Genomic DNA, 16,125 nt, shown 5'->3' with positions numbered 1-16,125 from the left:
AAAATGTTACATGAATTTCCAAAGAAATTTCCGAGAAAAAAACATGTTCAGTTGAAGTTTGTAAAAATTTATTTGAGGCGAGACTTTTGTGAACATTATAAAAGATCAGCTGACTTTGAATGAATTAGCGTTACTGGAACAATGTTTATTTAAAACTTGGAACCAGAACCGAAATTCTGAGAACATTCCCTGCTAGATGGAGCAGTTTTCTAGATGCCTGTTTGACTACAAGCATTTATTCTGAAATTAGAATAAATCTCAAATTAATAGTAAATTATTATGATTGCACAATAGAAAGAAATTAAAAACACTCTGATTTGATTTTTACAACTCTGGATTCTTTATATTGTATTTCACTTTCTGTCAGTGTTCATTTTTTTAATTGTTCTATAAAAACATTAGATAAAACTTCCAGTCTCCAACAAACTGATAAATTACAGAGAAACTCATAAATTAGAGAAACTTCCCAAAGAAAACTCATAGCCCTATTATGTTTCAAAATGTCTTAAACTGTGTTCAAATCTGCCAAGAAGATTCAAATATAATGTTCAAATAAAAGTAACAAGATTTTATCAAGCAACTAGCTACATAGAAAAAAATTCCTAGTATATTTCACAAAGAAACAGCACGTAACATTGCATTAAATTGATAATTCACCCAAAAATAAAAATTATGTCATTTATTACTCACCCTCATGTCATTCCAAACCCGTAAGATCTTCAATCATCTTTAAAACACAAAATTAAGATATTTTGATGAAATCCAAGAGCTTTCTGGCCCTGCATAGACAGCGATGCAACTGACACGTTCAAGGCCCAGAACGGTAATAAGGACATTGTTAAAATAGTCCATGTGACATCAGAGGATCAACCTTAATTTTATGAAGCGAAAATACTTTTTATGTGCAAAGAAAACAAAAATAACTTTATTCAACAAATTCTTCCAAAAATGAACGAAGATCTTACAGGTTTGGAACAACATGAGGGTAAGTAATTAATGACAGAATTTTCATTTCTGAGTGAATTTGAAATATTGAAGTAAAAAGACTCAAATAGTATTTTCTTGTAAACATACTCATTTAACCTTTGTTTTCTGTCCAACTTTGAAAATCTTTTACAGTGTATAAAAGACCAACCTATGAGCAATAAAACATTTTCTTTTCTTTGGCTCTGTCTCTCAAGATGTTTGATTTAACGTTCCTAATTCCCATTGTTTGCCCTTAAATTCGGAATTTAAAGTTTTTATTGCTTGATCGATATTCATTTTAACTTTTAGACTGCAAATGAGATATTGAAAACAGCACAGATTGAAGTTTAATCCATTGCAATGCCAATGGTCACGCTTTTTGCACACAGCTCTCAAAGCATCATTATTATCTTGGAGCATCACTTCATCAGAGGATGAATGGACAGAGGACACACTATGAATGAGTGTGCGGGTATTCTGGGAAAATGTTTGCTTGTATTTTTAGTTTCCTAGTTTGTTTTCAGAGACTGCAATCCTTGACGTGGAAGATAAGTCTTGACGTACACCCATCCCAATACGTAAGACAGTCTTCTCCTGTGTCCTCTCTCTCACTCTCTCTCTCTCTCATCCCACTCTCGCACGCACACACACACACACACACACACACTTGTAAAACAGGGGGTTAGGGGTTGGACCACAGGGAGGGGTGTGTCTCTATAAGACGACCGAGCAACAGCATCCTCATAGGAAACAAACAGAAGCAGGCGATAGGAGAATATAACCGCCTTCAGTTTCAGCAGATCTGCTCAGGACAGGTGCCTGAACCGCACACAGCTCAGGTAGGCTGACTGGATGGAGAAATACTTTAGATTCACATCAATTTACTCAGGACACTTTGCACTAATCTGTTTGCTTATTATTTGTAATTTAGCATGTGCAATACAATGTATTTTTCCATTAAACTTAAACTGATAGTTTACTCATTTACTCACCCTCATGTCCTTCCAAAACTGTAAATAAAATACTTTCTTCTGTGTTATATCTTCTTTTGAAAGCAAGTCATTCAAGTTTTGAATGACATGAGGGTGTAACTAAGAATATTTTCACTTTCTAGGTGAACTTTCTTATTAAATCAGGAGTTTATTTTATCGGTAACTATTTTGTCCACTTTTATCAGCAATTATTATTTGACCACATGCAATAAATTTCACATTATTTCACATAAAGCATCAAATGATGTATAAAAATGATGATGTATGGCTGTTATACATCTTCTGAAACCTATTTATGTGAATGACAGGGATGTATTTTTCACTTTGCTCTCATAATTGTAACATCGATTGATACATAGTGAAATCAATGCATTTCTTTACAGGGCAAAATCCAGGCTACTATAGACCCCGATTAATTTTAGGGAGAAATTTACTGTACACTGGGGTGTTTAATTCAGCTGAGAGGACTATTGGCAGTATTGTGAAATATTTTTGAACAGGAGCTGACTTTTGGTGCACAAAATGCCTGGCACTTGTCCATTCATGGACCATTACCGTGCAATTTTCTACTATCTTTGGCCAGTGCCTATAAATGTCTTATCTGCTAGAGTTAGTTTGGATTTAGTGCTCAGGTTTCAAAATCAAAGAGAGACACATAATTGTTCGTTGATTTCACAAGAGGTCATACTGAATTAGCCTTGGGTAATTCAGAATGTAACATTCAGATGTTGCACTTTGCTAGATAATTTTATACTTGGTCTATATCACAGAGTGCCACTAAAAGCTCGGTTGGAGCTGAGATTGCAAGAATTGTGGCTATGATCATAAATAAAAAAATGTTTTTTTAAAAAGTGGTAATACTATTTTCTTAAAAGAAAGAAAGGAACCCTGGCTGACTTTTAAAAAAAGTGTTTTAAAAATGTGATTCCATCTATGCAAATTTCTATTGGTTCTTTCTATGCAAATTCTTAATTTTTGCATGTTGTACAAGAACATTACATTTAGGTGATTATGTAATAATAATGGCAATTACCTCGGTTACTCTTTTTAAAAACTTTTGTAAAGACAAATCCGCATAATGATTAATAGAACATTTTCACAAGTATGATACAAAAATCATTGAGGAGAGGTGCAGCTAGGATTTCTGAATCTAAGAATAGTCCGATTATTTATTTGAAGGCCCTGAGGCAAATGTATTGGCTCGTCCAAAACTCACGGGACAATTTTAGCCACTGTGAAATTGACTCCTGATTAGCTGTCCTTACGGTGCTTTAAATATCCTGATGCACAAAAAGCATAACCATAAGCATAAAAGCAAAATATATCAGCATAATCACAATTAATGACTGGATATATTAAAAAATAATAATAATTAGAATCCAGCTTTATAATAAAAGATTAAGTGATCTAATACCGAGGCACATACTATGAAGTATTTTAAAATAGCATAAATTACCAAAATTTCCACATATAAATAAACTTTTTTTTTTTTTTTTTTTGTTATATATAGATATGAACAGTACAGTAGATATGAAGGACATTAGGCACTGAATCCTGAAAAAGCCTTGTTTGAAGATAGATGTGCAGTGCAGCAGTGTGATGTGATTTATGCTTAACATACAGCTGTTAAGAGTTTTTTTCAAATTCTAAGTAGTTTATCTACCATCTACCAGCTTCCAAACTTTTTTTCAGGAATTTCAATGTATCCAGACTAACATGACTGTTTGATACTGGACTACAAAAAGCAATGTTATTAGTGTGAAGGACTGCACTGTAGGAGGAGTTAAGTCCTTAATGATATTTCATCAAGGAGTTTCTCTGCCCTTAAAGTCAGTTTAACAACTGCATTCAGTACGGGAGATGAAACAATTACTTTCGCATCACAAGCATGAAAACAGCTTTAAGCTTTTTGATTAGATAATCTATCTTTATGTCATGCGCGTCAATGCAAAGCCTAACCTGACGGCCGTGTTTAAAGTGTGGTGAATCCATCCATCCCAGCCATTGATTATTTAGTATCAAAGAAACACTTGTGGTTATGGGCCGATTTTGCATTCAATTTGTGGATGCATTTATCTACTATTGAGTTTGCAGGTGTATGTGCACAAATTTGTCTTTGACCTTCATAGGCTGCAGCGGCCCTACTGAGACACACAGTTGAAGCTGTCAATCTGAGGTTTTAATTGTTTCAGGATAGATCAGACTGGCCAGGAAACCAAACGGATCTAACATTGGAGATCACAACATAAAATGAAACATTTCTCATCAGATTCTTTTAAAGTCAAATTATAGCTGCACAGTTATCCACCTTCATTTTGAAGCTCTAGACTCTCACTGTACACTAACAATTGTTTTATTTTTATTTCTCCTAAACAATTTAAGGAGAAACATAAAGTATACTTAAGTGAAGCCTAACTGAGACTCACCATTGCTATGTAAGAGTAACATATGAGCAATAAAATGTTCCTCAGTGGGTGTTGTTCCATCACTGGTCGCTTTATTGACATGTTTATAGCCAATAATAATGACACTTTTACACATCAACTATTGGATACTAAAGGCTCTAGGGTTAATAGTGGACTAGTAATAACGGTCATTGATTTCTTCTTTTCAAACTTATCTAACGTGTCATGCTTGAAGGACACTGGCGTCATTAATCCAAACCAGGTACAGCGGTTAGCGACATATAGTCTCCTCCCTAACGGCCAGCCCATTATGATAATATTCCACTATTTCTTTAGTTTATGGTGGTAGCGTCACATTTCTCTATATATCATCAGAATAATGTATTTCCGGCAGTTTCTCGAAGCTTTCCATCTGCAGTTGCACAATTCTGGTCTAATTAGATACAGCAGTGGGCTGCCCGTCTCCACCACTGAGAACCCCTGTGGTATTTAACTTTGATTATGACGCGTTTGATTGAGAAATGAGCTGCGCAAATCAGACACATTTACCTCTAGAGTTTAATTGAGCCATTGAGTGTTTTTAGCCAATCATGTTCGGCATACATTGAAAATCTCTGGAGATAACACATCTGAAATGATGGACAATATCTACACAACAGTAGCGACTGGTGATGGAGACGGGAAATGAAGCAGAACATGGAATTCTTTGCACTTGCTTTGTTTACTGGACAATGTCTGTCATTTCTCATCATGATATTTATGAGCAATGACAGAAATGCTTCATTGTACTCATTAGAAACCAGTTCACAGGGTCTTATCTCGTTTTATCTACTTGGAATATGGAAAAGAAGCTGACAATGGAAGGTGGATTAAAATATGAAATGTATGGGTGAAATTAAGTTTACTACTTTAAGTGTTTACACAGCTGAGTTAAAGCTGCTCAGAGGAGACTGTGTGTCTGTGTCAGATTCTGCATAAAATCCATAAAATTTGCTGCTCTGATCCACCGAGTCCCTAGTATCTGATGCCGCTTTTCTTCTGTAAATGTAGATAAAATGTAGCTGAATATATATTTAATTTGTAGTTACATAATTTTATACATTTTTATTTATAATTTCATCCATCATTTCATGTTTTTTTGGAAACCCACTTCAGAACAAAACATACAACAAATTATTGTGAGACAAAATTTAAAATAAGGAATACAGCAACATTGTGAGAGACAGTCATATTGCAAGATATAGTTTTGATTATGAATTGAACAGTGAGCTATTGAGTCACATTGTGCGATATAAAGTCACAAACACAAAATGAATTCGCAGTTACAAGAAATAGAGTTGCAATTGTAAGACATAAAAAATATCACTGGGAGATGCAAAGATTTAAATCCTAAGTATTAAAAAATAAAGTAGTAATTGTGAAATAACACATTGTGCAATTTAATATAAAGTCACAGTTCTGCGATGTAAAATCATATTGTGAGATATAATGTCTGAACTGTGAAATCATGATTGTGAGAAATTAAGTCACTATTTAAAGAAAGTTGCAACTGTCAGATATAGTTGCACGTCAGTCACCTTTCTATATATATTTTTTTTACACTGAGACAGTAACAGACTTCCATGTTTCAATAATTTCATATTTAAAATATACATTTCATAAGTTTATTTATACAATTGTAATTTTTGAGCAAATGCATTTATACTGCCTCTGTGCATTATTAAACAGTTTGTGTAAATAAATCTTAAACTATGTCACAAATCACTAAACGCACTGCTACTGTAGGAAAGATATGAAGCACTGACATACTGTAAATAGAGCACTTAGTCTTTCCTTTTCAAAACAGAAAAGCTTTCTTATGATATAAAATGTACAGTTTCTCAAAGTGCACCAATTTCCTCCCACTTAGTCAATGAGAGATTGTTCTTTCCTTTGAGTATATGAGATAATTCCAAAGGTCACAAGTTAAATCACTATGTCTATCTTGGTTAAATCTTTCTTATTACATAATTGAGTTAGTTAATTAAATCTTGAAGGCCTGCCAAGCTCTGCATCCCACATGTATGTATGCTTCTGTACAAACCACAGTGAGATTAAGAACTTCTGGGGCACCTGAGGTGCACAGAAATCATACTGGTAATCTAAATTTAAATGAGAAACTTCAACCAGAAAAAATAGCTGCTGAAAGGAAAAAAACTGTAGTTGTAACAAACAATCCCCTTTTGAAATATCACCTCTAAACAACGCTGCACCCTGGTCTGAACCCATTTAGGTACGTCATCTTGTAGTTCCCAAGAAAAAAACAGATAAATAAATAAATGAACTAAAGGGAGTGACAAAAATCAATATCCAGTTCTCTCCCCCTGCATAAAGTTGTTCGTAATTCACTCTCACACTTATAATTATGTGTCTTTCCTTCTCTGTTACTCGTACAGTGACTGAATTCAATAAAACTCACTCAAGGGGTGCCTATCGATTCTCCGTGACTTACACCTTTGCTTTTGTTCCTGGTGACACCTTCAGTACAAGTGTAATGCAGGTGAAATTGATTTATCTTGAAGTTGCTTTTGAAGTAACTAAACCACTGATGGTTTGGTGGGCAGCAGTCACCGGCCACCCATCAATGCTGAAACGTACATTCATTGGTGCTTTATTTGCTTGACAAGGCAGCTGTGGAATGAGGTTATTTTTCTTAAAGCCTTGGCATAAAAAGGATTGAAGCGCTTTATAGTCCTTTCTATTGTTTGGACTAATGTGGTGACTAAGACTGCTTAACCAGTGTGCATCACAGCGGCTCAAATCCTCCTCCTCTTCTCCATTCTGCTCCCATTACGCCACAAGCACTAATTCTAGCTTTAATTACTACAGATGATGAGTTTTGCTAATGAAGTACAGGCAAATGCTAAGTCTGTCTCAAATACATTCAAAAAGTACCTTTAAATAGGGTTAGTTAGATGCATTTTTTGACTAAATCTAGTTTAGATTATGTGAGGGATAATGTACGTTCAGACAGTCATTATTGCAAAGTAATCTCACCCTGAAGGAGTTTATTTTTCAATAATGACCTTCTGACTGTACATTACACTGCTCATTACATAGCTACTTGCCTAATAAACAAATAAAAGAGCATTCAATAATGAATTGAGTTGAAACTCTGTTATTACATGAATTTATCTTAGATTAGCTTTTAAAGCTCCTGCAATTACAACACAGAAAGCAAGTCGCCCGGCAACCACCCCAACACTGACAATAAAATTATAATAAATTATAATTAATATGCTATCATTCTTTTTCTAGGTATAACATATTTAGCTCAATTTTAAGTTCTTTCTATCAGTGAGTCTCTTTCTGGTTCTTAGTTTCATTTTTTAAATGGGGATTCTTGAGCTTCTAGTAATAGTATATCAAAGGGTTTATGTTCACCATATACCGTTTAAGTTAGGGGTCGGTTGCGTCAGTACCAATGCCCCCCCCCCCCACTCCTTTAAAAAGAAAAAAGAAGTTTGGAGTCAGTCCTTTAACACATTTATTTACTTATTTTGCAAGAAATTAATACTTTTATTTAGCAAGAATCCATTAAATTGATTAAGTGAGAGTAAACCCTTTTTCATAGTTTCCATACAAATTTTAGACAGCTGTTTTCAACATTGCTAATAATGAGAAATGCACCAAATCAATATATCAACATATTAGACCGATTTCTGAAGGATATTGTGACACTGAAGACTGGAGTAATGATGCTGGAAATTCAGCTTTGCCATCGCAGGAATAAATTACATTATGAAATATATTAAAATAAAAATGTATATATATTTTTAAATTGCAATAACATTCAGTGTTTCCTCTAGGTTTACGGGTTTAATTGTCAAATTAATTAAAATCATGAAACTTAAAACAATTTAACATCAATTTATTAAAAGTTTTACAAAAATTACATGTTTAGGGCACTTTGAAATGTTTTATTTTTTCCAACCTTGTTTTATTGTTACCAAACTCTGTTTTAGCATGTCTATTTATTTGAAAGCATAAAACAAGTTTAATTTATTCTTACAGTAGCCTTATGATTTTTTCCCCTCAGAAATTAGTAGTAAACAAAAGTAGTAAACAAAACCGCAGGTCTGCGCCACTCATTAAAGGGGTCATATGATGCTTTTTTAAAGATCATTATTTTGTGTATTTGATGTAACAGAATATGTTGACATACTTTAATATTCAAAAAACACATTATTTTTCAAATACTGTACATTATTGTAGGTCCTCTATGCCCCGCCTCTCTCAAAGCCTGATCAGTGGCATAAAAGTAATCAATACAGCTACTTAATCCTTTGCTACTCATTAAAGCGTGAACTTCCCGTTTAAATAACGTGACGCTCTGCCCTCTATGTGTCTGAGGCTTCTCACATTAAGTGCTGTGTTAGAAGTGAATGAATTGATCAGCATTTTGACACCTCCATAAGGATGTATTAAACTCGACAAAGCAGTTTAATAAAGGATGTATTGATCTCGTGAATTAGCGAATTGTACTATACCAATATTTTTTAATTGGCTGTTAAAGTTTATATGGGAATATTACATGACACGCTGATCCTTTAACAATGCATTGGCGCAAAAACCTTTTGGACAAATCTCGCACAAAAATCTCAACTGCCACAAATACTGCCTAAACAAAATACTGATTTTGTGCACTTTATTTACTGTACCAATATTTTAAATTGGCCTTTGAACTTAGCTTTATTGCATGGCAAAAAAAAAAAAGCGTTACCTTGCCAAAGCACTGACAGAGTCCATTGAACTAATGGCGTTGATGAGCGCTCCAAACGCAAGCATGCAACGAGGCAGCAATTGACAGCGCTCTGATCCAATGGCATACAGGCATCGTCAGATTGACAGTACTCTAGCCCAATGATGTTGGAAATCCAGTGGGGGCGGCAGTCATATTTCAGGGTGACCGTGCCACTCTTTATCACAACCCTGTTAAAATGTAGCGGCAGTACGTTGCGCTCATTGGCGCCCCTTCAGCTGGTGGCGCCCTAGGCGACCACCTAGCTCACCTATGCTTAGAAACGGTACTGCCTACCCCTCACAGAAAACGTAGTTTTCTGTATGAGTAAGATCATACGAATTCGTACGAATTAGCCACCTCGTAAAATACGTATGAATGAGATAGCGCTGGTATAAGAGACTTTCAGACTACAAACTTTTGAATCATAGTGTGTATACATGACATTGAAGTAATCAAGACCATTTACAGTTGGTTATTTTTACATTTATTAGATTTGAGTCACAAAGGCGGCTAGTGATGTTGCAACTGATTAATCAGAAGAATGCCAGAAATACTTTGCTATTCTTAATATGTTGAACTAATGTATACACATACTGTTGTGGTAAGATTTACTTCCAGGAATTGTAACCTATTTTCTCTCTCATACCATCATCTCTGTCTCTACAGACTGCACTTCAGCTGTTAACACACTGCGTGATGAAGACTCCACTGTGGACACTACTGTTGCTTGGACTGTGTAACCCAGCATGGTGTGACTGCCAGAAGGATTGCCTCTTCTGCAGCCAAAAACTGCCTAATGAATATGCCTTCAACAATTTGGTAATTCCCTACAGTGTCAATCAATTCACGTAGGAAAGAACATCACAAATATGATCTCTTACTATCTCTTCTATACAGCAGTGAGATTAAACGGAGTGCAACTGGAAAGTTTTCCATAGCCTCTCAAATTTAAAAAAAAAAAACCCAATAATCTCTCACGTTTTGTCTAGAGTTTCTGAAGAGATCCCAACAACATCACAGATTGTGCTCAGATTGTGCCAACAATCAGAGATTTAATATGAGCTCAAATATTTTTATTAAATTCTCAAACAGAATATACTGGTTATGCCCACCATATTAATTTTATAGCCTTATGTTCTTATATACATCAATAACTATATCATTTCAGTTTTTTCTTTCAAAGGAGAAACCAAAGTTGATAAAGTCACAGGCAAGCAGCACTTTCATTTTCTTCAGAAAATGTACAAGTCTAGTTTTATATGTTACTCTGCACAGATCTTCTACAGCTTCCTGAATTTTATTTCATTTTCTGTACTGTCTAAGACCTATGGCCTCAACTGTATCGAATTTCCCTGAGACACGCCATTAGTTGACATAATTATAATGATCATAACAGTGGAATGTGGTTGTGCTCTGCAGCTGATTATAGCTCCGAGGAGGAGGACATACTCTCTGATTCATGTCAATAACACGCATTTGAGGGGGAAGAAGTGCTAATTTGGTTAAAGATGGCCCTTTGACTCAAAACAGCTGGGGTGATTCAGTTATCTTGTTGTGTAATTAAGTAGAAACACAATAACATCATTCGGCGAGGCTGCTTACGGAAACTGATGGGCCTGAGTAGCCCTCCATTGTGCAGACTTTCCCTGAGGTGTTCTTATCATTTTCCAGCATGAATGAACAGATATATCCTCTTCTGATAACTAACCAACTCCCTCGAAACTAAACTTTTAATTTAAAAGGGTTAATTCATTCCACCAGATAACTACTCGCGCTCCTTCCATTTTAACGTGCGATGGTCATGAAGTTCCTAGATGCTATCCACAGTTAGGGCTAGAAGGGATAGTTATGGCGCTACTGGGCATGCGCACATCAATACAGTGTAATTTTGTCACACTGTACAACAATAATTACTATTTTTTCATTATTGTAAGGGGTAGGTTTAGGGTTGGGGTAGGTGTAGACGTTAATAAAACACAATCTAATAGGTAGAAAATTAATTTCATTGTTCGTTTCTGGTCGGAGCTGTATCCCTTCTAGCCACAACCGCTATCCACCTTATTCCTAAACGCGGAAGTAAGCCTATATGGGCAAAACTTCCGGCTAGTGTGTTCATAATTAAGATAATACACTAAAATAATGTTAAAGTGCCCCTATTGTGGGTAATGAAAGGTTCATATTTTGGTTGTGGGAGTCCCCAACAACAGGTTGACATGCATGCAAGGTCAAAAAACACTTTCATTGTCTTATATATGCATTTATTTTTATCTTACTTGCTCAAGGACTCCCAAACAATTCGCTCAACGATTCATTTTTCCAAACCCATCCTTTGCGTGACGATAATCTGCGGTGATTGGTCCGATTGGTCTCATTTTCATTTCACCATACCTGTGATAAAGCAGCATTTGTGGCAGTGCTGCTTTGTGTACAGCGTTATCGGGGAAGCCGCTATTTTTACCGCTCCAAAAGCGGCACCTAGTGGCAAAGAATGAATTTGCATTTTCATTCAGACCAACGCAAAAAGACCAGTGCTCAGGCAATATGCTAATATTTCATGTTTTAGTCAACATGAAATTGCTTAAGATTCTTCTAAAAATGACTCGTTTCAATGATTCAGAGTCGACTCTTTCTTTTGAGAGAATAACTTTATACACGGTGCATTTTCAGATTTAAAACTTTGCAGGATGTTTTCATTCACTTAGAGCTGTCTCTCTCTCCCTCACAGACCGCACACACATAACAGTTTGCACACACACTAGCATACATCGCGCTAATATTGTTAGCGCTACTCTGACGATTTTATCAGTAAACAACTTAAAAACTACATGACTTCTCACAAGCGAGGTAACAATAACGGCGCGGTTCGTGAAGAAAAGGAAGTAACTGTTAAGTTTCACTATAACTAGAGACATTGCCGCCGAACACTATTGAGAGACGCACAGAGGTAATTTTCTCTCTCTCTCTCTCTCTCTCTCATAACTTAGTTATTAACTGTATTAACTGCATTAATCTGTTATCAACGGCTCAATCCTCCGTTACTAGGTTTAAAATGACGTTTAGGAATTAGCAACGGAGGCGTTGGATGAAATGCGGAAGAAATAATCCTACTCACAATAGCGATTTAAGTAGAAATACTGGACGAATGCCTTGAAATATATCATCTGATCGATGTCTTGAGGTGTGGCAACCGTAGTATAAGCGGAATAATTGACTTCGGTCCGTTGAATTTTTAGAAAAATAATGCACACCCGAGGTGTAACGGCCACTCCGCTTCGCATCGTGACCGCATCACCACCTCGGGTGTGCATTATTTTTCTAATAATCCAACGGCCCGTCGTCAATTATTCCTTACTTACAGTTGACTAGTTTTCTTCCTCTAAAGAAAATAATTCCACACGAAGCCAAACAAGCTCGAGCGTTGCCATGTGTTTCTGGCAATAGGCTTGGCCAATTAAATTCAACAAACTAATTTGTGACCCTGGACTACTGAGATTTATACATCATCTGAAAGCTGAATAAATAAGCTTTCCATTGGTGTGGTTTGTTAGGATCGGACAAAATTCTGGAATCTGAGGGTGCAAAAAAATCAAAATATTGAGAAAATCGCCTTTAAAGTTGTCCAAATGAATTCTTAGCCATGCATATTACTAATCAAAAACGACGTTTTAATATATTTACAGTAGTAGATTTACAAAATATCTTCATGGAATATGATCTTTACTTAATATCCTAATGATTTTTGGCATAAAAGAAAAATCTATAATTTTGACCCATACAGTGTATTTTTGGCTATTGCTACAAATATACCTGAACGACTTAAGACTGGTTTTGTGGTCCAGGGTCACATTTTATTATTAAAATTAATGTTACTGCTGTATAATTACTTACTAAATCCCATTTTACCCCAGTAATATACCATATTTCTTATTGAGACAAAGGGGTGACTTAATTTAATCAATCAGTAATGTCATTAAAAAAATATTAAAAAAACAAAAGTGCTTAAAAAACAAAATAAGTGGTTGCAGGGAGATGTAGAAAGTGATTTTATTGACCAAAAAATTGTGATTAATATTTTTTAAGAGATTTGTAGACAAGAATTTGTTGTAAGAAAAGGGTCAATTCTGGTGTCATATACCTTTAAAACCAGCCTAAGCTCGTCTGTTGACCTGTTTTACAGGGGTTTGGGGAACTTTTCAACAAGTTAGACTGGGAAAACAGCTGCCTGACCAGCTAAAACTATCTGAACACCCGTTTGCCTTGGCAGAGAAACCAGCTTTTGCAGCTAGGACCAAATGACTTATAAATGATTGTTGAAAATAAAGTTGCCTACGAGACAGATGCACCTTTATGTTTCTATAAGTGTAATGACCTAAGTGTCAGTGTAATGTGTTTGTGTGTGTCTTTGTTCAGGTGTGTCTGGTGGAGTGTCATGGTAAACTTTATCCAGGCGACACCTGGGAGATGTGTCGCAGGACCATTGTGGAGCAAAACCCAAAAGCCTTGCTATTGGTTGGCAATAGCATGCTGAAAAGAGCAGAAGAGGAAGCGGACACCTCTCTGCCTGTGGACCAGGATGATGGCCAGTATTCTGAAACCCTCCAGAGGTTCGACCATATAGCACGGGCCTTGGGAACGGATGATCAGGACCAAGATATGCAGCTCAGTAAGTTCCTGCAAGTACAGTCAGCACAGGAATCTGAGGAAGAGCGAGATGGAGATAGCGAGGTGGCAGGCGATGAGGAAGAGGCTGCCGTCCACCTAATCAAACGTTTTGGAGGCTTTCTCAAAAACAAGTATGGCTACAGGAAGTTCATAGATCCTGGAAGGTCTTTGCAAAAGAGATATGGGGGTTTCATAGGCGTCCGCAAATCTGCCCGTAAGTGGAACAACCAGAAGCGTTTTAGTGAGTTCCTCAAGCAGTATTTGGGCATGAGTACTCGAGCTAGCGAGTTTAATAGTATGTCTGCTGATGTCACCCAACAGAATGAGTAAGCTTTGACCTTTGAAGTGAATAAACTTACCCAGCAAACCATTCGTTATGCTCATTTGAAAGATATCATGTACCGTTCTCCTCAAACACAAAAAGCTCTCATATAGTGCCACAGGGTTAGATGTGGATTTACTCACTGAAGCATCTAATCCATGTCAAACAAAGCTTACATATATTAGCTTGAAGTTTGAAGAAAAGTCTTCAGATTCAATTTGAGACATCTATAAATTGCATTAGATGATTGACATTGTATATGATGGCCCCTGTAGTTTAATTATACATTTTGCAAAGACCATTTTGAAAACGTTACCGGTTCCAAATTCATCTCCTTTTCGACACTGCCACCTATTGGCCAACGAGAGTTCCCATAATGGAATCTCCATGAAAATACTTGAAATTGAGGTGAAATGTCATATCGAGAGGTAATTACTAGGCAAAACAGAATTATTAAAGGAATAGTTCACCAAAAATGAAAAATATGTCATGACTCACACATCCTTATGTCATTTTCAGCTCCAAATGGAACATAAATAAGCATTACAGTCTAATGAAAGCATGAGAATCAGACTAAAATTTTGGTTTTTAATCATAAGCCTGCTAAAAAAACCCGAAAACAATAGAAGCCCAATAGAAACCATCACAGAAATTCCAATGGTTTCCATTAAAATACCATTATAAACCATTAGCTTTTTCCAGTAAAACCATTACAAAATTACTTTTTGTACTGTGTTTTGGGCATTTTTCCAACAGGATTTAACATCCCACCAATAGAATCCATCACATACCAGTAGACACCATTATAGTTTCCATTAAAACCAATACAATTCCCATTATAACCATTAAAACCATTATATTTTCTATTGTGTTTTGGGCAGGGTTGTATTGTTTTTTTTCAGCAGGGAACCTGTGCCATCAAACCTAATTTTTGCTTTCAAATCTCTTACGCACACATTACGCACGCAAACCTGCTACATTGCAATTAAGTTTTGGAAGTAGTAACACATTCATTTCAGTCTGTTCTTAGCTCAGTTCTTAGCTATAGTGCACAAATCATATAGTCTATTCTTTATGCCACTTTTTGGAGCTTTTTGGAGCCGAATGGAAAATACAACCCGATCTCACAGGAAAACATAATTTTATCAAGTGGCAATTTCGTATGAATTTGTACACAGTAAATGTACATTTCTTAAGAAAAAAATAAGCATAACGATCCACCCCTAAACATAACCATCTCTGGAGCGAAAGCAGATAGTACAAAAACGTATGTATGAGTTTGTACAAATTCATACAAATTAGCCACCAATTCACCAAAATTGACTAATTATCATGATATTATGTTGGCAAAAGAGCAGCTTTAATAATCTGCTTAATATCTCCTTTTGTTTTAAGGATGAAATAAACTAAAATGGTGTCAGAACGATATGAGCATGATATTGATAGAATTTGCATTTTTGGGCGAACTATTCCTTTAAGGGATTAAGGAAAGCTAATCTATGTTTACTGTCTCTCCCAAAAAAATAAAGCCAGATTTTTCATAAACCATTCCAGCAAAGACTCATCACTGTAATATGCCTATACAAACATAACAAATTCTGTCACGCACATGCACACAGAATTTGCATCCTCATCTAACAGTGGGAAACCAAAAGCTTTAATTTTATTTTTTTTGAAACTGACAAAGTTGATTTGTATTTGTGCAGATGAAATGATGTATTTATGCAAACATTGCTGAGGTCATGCTTTTCCCTTTATTCCAATGATAAAAATCATGATGTTGACTAAATGAACTGTACATAGTAACTGAACTATGTCAATAAAATAGTTTACTATTTTCTGTGGCTTGTCATGCAGCAAATGATTGTGTGTCCTGAAGTATTTTGTTCTTCATTCATTTGGATTTCAAACTTGTAATATTTGCCACCAGTTCCTCTTACTGCATACTGAAAGCACTCCACCTTGTCATCCTCAAAAGGACAAATATTAAAATGA

At 35.7% G+C, this 16,125-nt stretch overlaps 1 protein-coding gene across 1 annotated transcript; it reads left to right on the top strand.

Annotated features, from left to right (window-relative positions):
* The first annotated feature begins 1,718 nt into the window (after positions 1–1,718).
* On the top strand, positions 1,719–15,970 carry pnoca (prepronociceptin a). The gene is made up of 3 exons (XM_058749719.1): positions 1,719–1,805; positions 9,813–9,965; positions 13,557–15,970. Exons 2-3 carry the CDS (start codon positions 9,843–9,845, stop codon positions 14,136–14,138), a joined length of 705 nt encoding a protein of 234 aa, XP_058605702.1. The 5' UTR covers positions 1,719–1,805; positions 9,813–9,842; the 3' UTR covers positions 14,139–15,970.
* The last annotated feature ends 155 nt before the right edge of the window (positions 15,971–16,125 follow it).

This window comes from Onychostoma macrolepis, chromosome 17 (genome assembly GCF_012432095.1).
Source record: "Onychostoma macrolepis isolate SWU-2019 chromosome 17, ASM1243209v1, whole genome shotgun sequence".
NCBI classification, from domain to species: domain Eukaryota; kingdom Metazoa; phylum Chordata; class Actinopteri; order Cypriniformes; family Cyprinidae; genus Onychostoma; species Onychostoma macrolepis.
Note: the sequence above shows the minus strand (reverse complement) of the source record. Positions and strands in the feature narration are given on the sequence as shown.

Bases quoted from the DNA above. Each gene is read 5' to 3' on its own strand.
- pnoca (XM_058749719.1), top strand. From the start codon at position 9,843: ATGAAGACTCCACTGTGGACACTACTGTTGCTTGGACTGTGTAACCCA. The intron at 9,966-13,556 runs GTAATTCCCTAC...GTCTTTGTTCAG, and splicing joins AATATGCCTTCAACAATTTG to GTGTGTCTGGTGGAGTGTCA.